A 9,725-nucleotide genomic window follows, 5' to 3' on the forward strand; every position below is an offset into this window, starting at 1 on the left:
TCACACATTGATGGAGAGAAGCTTAAAAAGGGGATGACAGTGATAAAACATGTCAGTAAATAAAAACTCAGGATGTTGTGAGTAAAAGTCTTGTTCTTCATTATTGATTTGTGCTTTTATCTTAGACACAAGCTTTCTGATCCGGAAGACCTCCCGGTCCGAGAGCCCGTCTTTGGACTGGCCAGACTTCCTGGTGAGAGGGCGAGCTGACTGAATGAACAGCCTCAGGTTGGAAAAGTGCTCCTCTACAACAGGAAGTGAATATTCGCTCCAGCAGCTGAAACAAAGAATCCAGTCTGTCACAGTCCATAAAGCAGTGAAACACAGTTTCTCTCTGCGAGCAGAAAGGACACATCTCATTAACATTTGGATTCATCAACGAAATAAAAGCGTTCACAGCTACAATCCCATGGAGAATTCTCCACTGCAGATCTCCGACTCTTTTAGTTATTGGTGGTTTGTATAGCGCTCTCCATGCAGGTCTGACCTCATCATTGAGCCCTAAATGAGCTCTCCAGGGGGTGTCAGTCCGACCACTGAGCTTGTCCTTGTTCAGGACCTGAACCAACAGTCTATACATGGTTTTACCTTTGATGTCATTCAACCTGTTTGGTGGAGTGTTGCTGAACTCCAGCAGTTTACCGGTGCAGTTTTTAAAATCAGGAACAAGTGTCAGTGCAGGGAAGGGGTCCTCACTTTTGGGCTGACGGTGTCCGTTACAGTGAGCTGTTAGTAAGGAGAGTTCAGTCTGTGTCAGCTCACCTCTCCAGGTGTTAAGCAGGTGAGTGATGGACCTGACAGACCTGACTCCCACACGAGAGGCCAGAGCTGCAGCGTTGGTCAAACCTGGTCCACACTGTTGCACCACGTGTCCCAGCGTGACGACCCCCGCTGAGCGAAACAGCTGTAGCACGGAAGATCCCGCTGTGCGCTCCACATTGAGACGAGTCCCGTACACCACTGGCTCTCTCAAAAGCCAGAACAAAGAAACGCAGTTGGCTGGATTCTGCTTGACGAACAACCTCCATACTGTAAACAGTCCATTATAAAAAGTTGGAAGGTTGCACAGTTTGTGAGCACTCAGGTCCATCAGGAACAGGGCCTCAGCGAGACCCAACCCTCCAGCCCGTCTTAGTATGGCTAGGGCTATGGGCCTCCAGACGAGGTCTGCTGGACCAGCGAGGAGCCTCTGGATGAAGCGAAGTCGGAAAGCAGCGCCTCTGCTGGCCAGATGGATGAGTCCCTGTCCTCCGTCCTCCTTGGGCAGAAACAGCACACTCTGTGGGACCCAGTGCAGACGGTCCCAGAAGAAGTTGACCAGCAAAGCTTGTATCCTGGCCAGGAGACGCGGCGGGGGGTCCACACACGCCAGTCGGTGCCACAGCATTGAGGATACCAAATTGTTTATTATTAAAATGCATCCTTTAAAGGCAGTGTGTGGTAAAATCCATTTCCACCTTTTTAGTCGCCCTTCAACCATCTCTAAGACATTGTCCCAGTTCCTGCACTTAAAAGGTTCCTCACCAAGATACACACCAAGGTATTTTAAGCCCCCCTTGTTCCATTGTAGCCCCTGAGGTAAGATGATCTGCCCGCTTACCTCGCCACTGGTTGCCAAGGCTTCACTTTTTCCCCAGTTGACTTTAGCTGAGGATAATGTACCAAACACATCAGCAGTTTCGACAAGGACATCAATATCATCTTGTTTTTTTACAATGACCACAACGTCATCAGCATACGCAGACAATTTAAAACTTTTTTGCCAACCAGGGAGGGTTATACCTGAAAGTTGGTGTTGAAGAGGCTCTATTGCCATGGAGTAGAGCATGCCAGACAGGGAGCAGCCCTGTCTGACCCCCCTCCGCACCTTAAAAGGAGCACTTAACCCACCGTTAATCTTTAGTACACTCTCAATGTCACTGTACAAGACCTGGATCTTGGCTATGAGACCAGAGTTGAAACCAAAAGCGTTTAGTGTCTGCCACAAGTACTGGTGTTCAACTCGGTCAAATGCCTTTTCTTGATCTATAGAAATCAGACCAAGGCCGCAGCCCAATGAACTGGAGAGGTCCAAAATGTCCCGAATTAGAGAAACATTGTCAGATATCAGCCTGCTGGGTACACAATACTTCTGGTCAATGTGAATGACATGCTCCATCACTTTTCTTAGCCTCATGGCCAGTACCTTGGACAAGATTTTATAGTCTGTGCAGAGCAAAGCTACTGGCCGCCAGTTCTTTATTAGTTGTAGATCTCCCTTCTTGGGGAGGAGGGTGAGAACCGCCCTCCTGCAGCTCAGTGGTAAGTGTCCTTTGCTAAAACTGTCTCTGAGGACAAGTAACAAGTCCTGGCCAATCACAGGCCAGAAAGCCTTGTAAAAGTCTGCAGGAAGACCGTCAATCCCTGGAGCTTTCCCACTGTCCAGGCTCTGAAGCGCCGTAGCCAGCTCATCTGCGGAGATCTGTGCGTCCAGCTCAGCGTTGGCCTCCTCGGGAACCTTGGGTAGACCCTCGTAGAAGGATTTCGCCACCTCCGGTCTCTCCTGGAACTCCTCTTTGAAGAGCTCCTTGTAGAAGGCAACTGCACAGCTCCGTATTTCTCCCGACTCCTGCAGCAGCTGCCCAGTGTCGGACCGCAGGGAGTGCATGAGTTTCTTTTGTCCATTCTTCTGTTCAAGGCCAAAGAAAAAATGAGAGGGAGCATCCATTTTAGTCACATACTGGAAACGGGAACGGACCAGGGCTCCTCGAGCAGAGAAACCCAGCAGGTCCGACAGAGCTGATTTTTTCCTTTTGAGAACTTTAATATGTTCTCCTTCTCCTGTGGAAGCTGCTAAATCTTGCAGCGCCACTATTTCTCTCTCCAGAGCTCTCATAGACCTGGTCATGTCCCTTGTAACATTGAGAGTGTACTGCAGGCACAGCTGCTTTATTTGACCCTTCCCTATATCCCACCACTGCTGTAGTGAGGTGTATCGAGATTTTGTCTCTGTGTGGTTCTTCCAAAACAAAGTGAAGGCATTTCTAAAAACAGTATCAGACAGCAAGGCTACATTGAAATGCCAATAGGCACTGCTACATTTAACGTTCTTGATAAAAATGGAAACCTGTACCAAAGAGTGATCTGAAACTCCTACGGGGTGTATAGAGCAACTCCGAAGCACATTGGTCTGCCGTCTAAAACAGTAAACTCTATCAAGCCTGGCCATGGATAGAGAGTTATCTCTAGCATGAACCCACGTGTACTGCCGCTGTGTGGAGTGGAAATGCCTCCAAGTGTCACATTTTCTTCAAGTAGTTTAATTAAACAGCTCTTGGAGGCTTGATGCGGTTCTGGATGGTTCCTGTCTAGAGTGGCGTTTGCTGTACAGTTAAAATCACCACCCAGGAACAAGTAACCTTCCCCACTGCAGTCGTTGACAACAGTGTTTAAAATGTCTAGAAAAACAACCCGTTCTCTACCTACAGTGGGAGCGTAAACATTAACAAAAGTCATTTTTATATTTTCAAACACAGCTTGTATCTTCAACAAGCGACCTTCAATAATGTTTTCAGTGCTATAAGAAATGGGCGAAAACCCCCTAGAGAACAGGACAGCAACTCCTCCACTGTTGCTGCTCTTGTGGCTGAGGACGACTTCTCCATCCCACCCCCTTTTCCATGCAGGATCATTCTCAGCTGTGCTGTGTGTTTCTTGCAAAAAAACTACATCTAGTTTTCTAGCCGAAAACAAACTAAAAAGGCCAATTCTCTTCGCTTCCTCCCTGGCACCATTGATGTTTAAAGATCCCAGTTTGATGTCACACATTGTGAAAAGAAAGAAAAAGACCGCAGAGGAACACACAGAAAAAGGAGGACAACAGTAAAAACTCAATCATTAGCCATTTGTGACCGAATTCTTACCCCCAGCTTTCTGAGGCGAAACACCTCCTTATCAGTGAAAGCCTGCTGGCCAGAGCTTCCTGTGTTCCTTGAGAAAAATTTAACAGAGTCAAGGAACAGCTGTAAATCTGGGAAGTAATCCTCCACTTTGACTTGTCTCATCCCTTTTGTTTCTTGTAGAAACGAGCGGATTGTGCCGCTGGAGTAAACACTCTGGGCCTCCATCTGCGAGCTCCATGTGGCCTCCCCTCCACTGTCCTGTGTGCTCACCAGACTGTCCCCTGACTGAGAGGAGGGGCACACAGGGGTTGTCTTTGACACCTTAGACACCTGCTCACTGTTTGGTTTGTTTTCGGGATTTTTCCTTTTACTCGACAGTTTAAAAACATCATCATCATTCATGACTTCGTCTTCGTACAATACAGACTCCGCAGCACGGGTCGCGGTGTGACCAATATCTACCTGCAGCTCAGCAACTGTCTGCTCACCTTCCTGACTCATCTGATCCTCCGTGCCCTCGCCTTCCTGATCGCTGTCAGCCCTGTTTCCTTTCTGAAGGTGCGTGTCCACAGGGGCGATTTTAAACGCGTGTGGACGCGCCGCTTCCCAGTATTGCACGCTTCCTGGGCTTCCACTAGAGGATGATTGACAGGCGCTCTCCTTCAAACAACAGATTTTTGCGAGCGTTCGCGAGGCAGCGAGTCGAGCCCGGCGCCTCTGATTAGCATAAAGTAGTTTTGACTTCAACTTTATACAAATGAGGAGCGGCCAACTCGCGCGCCGTCTCTCGACATTCGCCGCGACGCTACCAGAATGCATTGCACGGCTTTTCACATAGACAATGAATGGGACGCGGGGAAACACCGCTGCCTGTGGACACGCACCTTCAGGATCCTGCGTGTTCCTCCGCGGCTCGGCCGGCGCAGGGGCACCGCCACCGGTCCCAGCCGCGGCCCCCGCCGCGACTGAAACCGCGGCCCCCCCGCGCCTCCCCCCCGGACGAGAGCGAATCATATGCCCTTCGGCTCCACAGCCAAAACATTTCATTGTGTCCGAGGTCAGATGTACAATGTAATCATACTCGTCGATCCTAAATCTGAAAACCAAATTCAGCTCCTCATCATTTTTCTTTAGGACCATGAACACTTGTCTCCTGAAAGACACGACATGCTTCAGGTGGGGAGACTTGCAGCTAATGGGGATCATCCTCACGGGGGACACCAGCTGTCCGTGTCTCGCTAGCTCTTTTTCCAATAGCTCATTCTTCAGAAAAGGGGGGACATTTGAGATGATAACCTTTTTTGCAGGGTTAACGAGTGATGACACAGGGGTGAAAGTACCTTTTACCACTATCCCGCTCTCTAGCAATCTATCTACTTTTTCTGTGCTGTCCAGAAAAATCACCACCGCACTGTTCATTCTGGACGCAGATTTAACGCTTCCATAGCCCACTTCCTCACCTACAGCCAGGCTGCACTCCTCCACGGAGCAGCCGACCGCCGGGGAAAGTTTGACTGCGTGTCGGCGCGTCAGCGTGGTTAAGCCGGGGCCTCCAGCAGCAGCCATGCTGAGCGGCCACGCTACCTCCGCAAACCCACAAACAAACCTCTTCCAACCAACACACAGTAACAAAAACACCGACTATTAACCAAGAGAATTGAAAAAAAATTAAGCAAAAAAGAGTCAGAAAACTCTAGATCTCCGCAACACACTCACTCGCGCTTACCACGCTCACTCCCAGCATGCACTCCGAGAGAGAGAGAGAGAGAGAGAGAGAGAGAGAGAGAGGGGAGCAGCACTTGGACTTTGTTCCATCAACATGTTACTTGTAAAATACGGGCAGCAAAGAAAATAAGACTTTGTAGATTCCACTGTCTGCTATTAGAATCGGGGCACTACCTGTGGGTCAACAGGAATTTACAAAGTTTAATTTAATGACTCTGATGACCACTATTAATCAGTTAGGAACCAATCAATATCATTTCAATAAATCGATCTCACTCTTCAGATCATAAGCTGTGAAATAGGGATCTTTGTATTCTGCTCAGAAGAAATATACACGGACATCAACGTAATGATTAATGTGTATTTATTGACTAACTTAAAGATTAAACCAAGTGAATAAAGGAAGTGGTCTTAATATAAACACACAAGAAGTATAACCGACTTACAATGATGATAGTGGTGAGTGTGTGTTTTGATATGAATAAGGGAGCTTCTTAAGAATATAAGACGACAAACTCATGGATATCACGTATTAAGGAGGACACTAATTAGAGTTATCGTTTCTGGTCAACTGGCGTCCTGTCCAGGGTGTACCCTGCCTTCGCCCAATGACAGCTGGGATCGGCTCCAGCCCCCCCGTGACCCTAAATACAGGATAAGCGGTAGAAAATGGATGAATGGATGGATTCTGGTCAAGAAACTTGGAAGTCTCTGAGTTGAATTAAAAATCTTGGAACTACGCAGCGAAATCTAATCAAGACGGGACACGATAAGAACCCAGAACTAAGAACTAGCTCCACCATTAACAGTTGGAAATGGGTTATTTTGTTCTTTTAAGAATATTTTGATGCTGATACTTTTGCACTTTGAATGTATAACTTAGTATTTTACAATGTAACACTTGTGTACATGTGTGACTACTTCTCCCACTACTGGTTTCCTTGTGTCAACTTCTATTTTTGCCCAACTTGTGAAATTTCACTCGTTTATTTTCCGCCGTCAATCCACAAAGTGACCATGAGAACTGGGCGAGTCAGATCAGTATCTGGATATCAAAGAAAAAAGAGAGAGAAAACAATCATTTGGATTAACGTTTATTCATGAAAAGGTCATTAAGAGACCGCAGAGTTCATCAGTGTCCATCCAGACGTGGGGTGATACAGGAGGAAAATACAGCACACAGCTAAACCACAGTCTGTAAAAAATAAAATCAGTGCACAGATGATCTTACAAATATTGCATAATATAAAGAAAGGTAAGAACATTTCCCAGATTTCATCCAGGGCTGCAAGAAAAGCTGAATTTTATAATCCAGAAGAAGGATATGAAAAGATATCCAAAGATTTAAAATGCTGATCAGTAGTGTTCAAACTGTGATAAAGAAGTGGAAATGAGTGGTTCTGATGATACCAAGCCACGGCCAGTTTGATTTCAGCCACAACTACCAGGACAATTGGTCGGGATGCAAAGAAAAAAACACAAGTAACTTCAGCTGAAATACAGGCTTCTCTGCACAAAAGGCTGTTTCAAGACACACAATAAGGAGGGACTTGGGAGAATATTCCAGCTGTGTACCATTCTGGAAAGAAAACATAAGCAAAACAGTTATTTTATTTTCAATGGATTCAAATAGAGGAGAGGTTGGGGGGGGGGGGGGGGGGGGGGGGAAGGACAAGAGGAGGAGGAGGGAGAAGAAGAAGGAGGTGAAGTCATTCAACTCTTAAATGACTTCTGTCTAGTTGAGTTGACAGAACTCACCACTGCCTCCAAAATCCATACAAAGTCCAGCATAGAGGGGCTCAGTGAACGTGGTCTGGACTCTGTGGAGGAGAGTCATGGTCTCAGAGACGCTGTAGAAGGACAGAATACCTGCTCTGTGATCCAGGAACACTCCTACTCTGGAGGACGGAGGACCTGAGACGGGAGTTTTAACAGAGTTGTAGAAGAACGTATATCTGTTGTTGAAACGATATAACGACCAGGATTTGTCATTGTTTCCAAACGTACATTGATGCCATTCTCCTGTTCTAATGATACTCTTGTATGCGACTGCTACACCAACTCCACCACCTCTCTCCACCTCCCAGTAACAACGGCCAGTCAGACTTTCTCTACTCAGGACCTGAAGACTTCTAGTGAATCTGTCTGGGTGACTAGAATAAGACTGGTTTTGACTCCTTGTTGCTTTTCTGTTCCCCTCAGATAATAACAGACATGTGTTTGCTGTGTTTGGATCCAGTGTGATTTCACGTGAATATTTCAAGAATCCAGCTCTGGTCTTGGGTTCTGGTTGTGACAGTGAAACATCCACTTCAGTCCCTGCCAGTGAGACGTTTGTCCATCTGTGTGTCAGAACTTCCTGTAGTCCATCTCTGACTTCTGACAGCGCCGCCGTCACGTCCTCAAAGTAGCGGCGAGGAGGACGGGCGTTGATGCTGGATGAGTGTGTGGACTCACTGAGTGGTGACAGTGACGGGTAGTCGTGTAGAAACTGGTTGTGATCCTCTGTGTGTGAGAGCTTCTCCAGCTCAGCGTCTCTCCTCTTCAGCTCACTGATCTCCTGCTGCAGCTTCTCCTGAAGCTCTCCGACTCGACTCACTTCAGTTTCCTGCTGGGATCTGACCTGCTGCTTCACGTCAGAGCGTCTTCTCTCCATGAGACGGATCAGCTCCGTGAACATCTCCTCACTGTCCTCCACTGCTTTATCAGCAGAGTGGTTGATGGCCTCCACCTCCTGGTGGAGCAGCTTCACATCTTTGTCTCTGTCCTGGATTCTCTGCTGGATGTTTAGTCGACTCCCCTCCAGCTCTCTCTGCCTCTCGGTCCTTTCTGCTGCAGCTGAGACTGTGTCGTGGCCTTTATGTTCGTCCACAGGGCAGAGATAACAGATAGACTGCTGATCAGTACGGCAGAACATCTTCATCACCTCATCATGACGAGAGCACACGTTCTCCTGGAGCTTGTTGGAGGGCTCCACCAGCCGGTGTTTCTTAAATGCTGCTGATTCATGATGAGGCTGGAGGTGTTTCTCACAGTAAGAGGCCAGACACACCAGACAGGACTTGAGGGCTTTCAGTTTCCTCCCAGTGCAGAAATCACAGGCCACATCTTCAGGTCCAGCATAGCAGAGACCAGCAGGAGCAGCTTGGAGTCCAGTCTTCTTCAGCTCCTCCACCAGATGTGCCAACATGGTGTTTTTCAGCAGGACAGGCCTCGGTGTGAAGGTCTGCCTACACTGAGGGCAGCTGTAGATCTCCTTCTCATCCCAGAAGCTTCCAATACACTTCATGCAGTAGTTGTGTCCACAGGAAGTAGTCACCGGATCCTTCAGTAGATCCAGACAGATGGAACAAGAGATGGTTTCCCGGTCCAGCTGAACTCCTTTCTGCGCCATTTCACCTCTCAGCGACGACGACTGTCTGAGTTTCACTTAGTGAGACGTGAAACTGGAGAGAGAGGGGAGCAGCACTTGGACTTTTTTCCATCAACATGTTACTTGTAAAATACGGGCAGCAAAGAAAATAAGACTTTGTAGATTCCACTGTCTGCTATTAGAATCGGGGCACCACCTGTTGGTCAACAGGAATTTACAAAGTTTAATTTAATGACTCTGATGACCACTATTAATCAGTTAGGAACCAATCAATATCATTTCAATGAATCAATCTCACTCTTCAGATCATAAGCTGTGAAATAGGGATCTTTGTATTCTGCTCAGAAGAAATATACACGGACAACGACTTAATGATTAATGTGTATTTATTGACTAACTTAAAGATTAAACCAAGTGAATAAAAGAAGTGGTCTTAATATAAACACACAAGAAGTATAACCGACTTACAATGATGATAGTGGCGAGTGTGTGTTTTGATATTGTAACCCACCTGGCGTGTGTTCCACCAACCCTGCAGGTATGTCTAATGTCGAGGTTCTAAGAGGAGACTGAAAGTAAAATAGAGCAGTAAAGTAGTAAATTAAACACTTTTATTTCTTCCCACAATAACTCACACCAACAGCTAAACCGTTTGAATTCACTGTATTGGTTTCTGTTTCAATGTTTAAAGGTTTGTTTCACTTTTTTCCGGTATTCACCTTTAAGTTAAACAATAGCTTTAAATG

The 9,725-nt window shown here is 46.9% G+C and overlaps 1 protein-coding gene across 1 annotated transcript; it reads right to left on the reverse strand.

Annotated features, from left to right (window-relative positions):
* Nucleotides 1-7,293: 7,293 nt before the first annotated feature.
* LOC311033164 (tripartite motif-containing protein 16-like) lies at nt 7,294-9,030 on the reverse strand. The gene has a single exon (XM_084040404.1). The coding sequence runs from the start codon at nt 8,998-9,000 to the stop codon at nt 7,342-7,344; it is 1,659 nt and encodes a 552-aa protein (XP_083896530.1). The 5' UTR covers nt 9,001-9,030; the 3' UTR covers nt 7,294-7,341.
* Nucleotides 9,031-9,725: the final 695 nt, after the last annotated feature.

Source organism: Eutrigla gurnardus, assembly GCF_963514095.1.
Source record: "Eutrigla gurnardus genome assembly, chromosome: 22".
NCBI classification, from domain to species: Eukaryota; Metazoa; Chordata; class Actinopteri; order Perciformes; family Triglidae; genus Eutrigla; species Eutrigla gurnardus.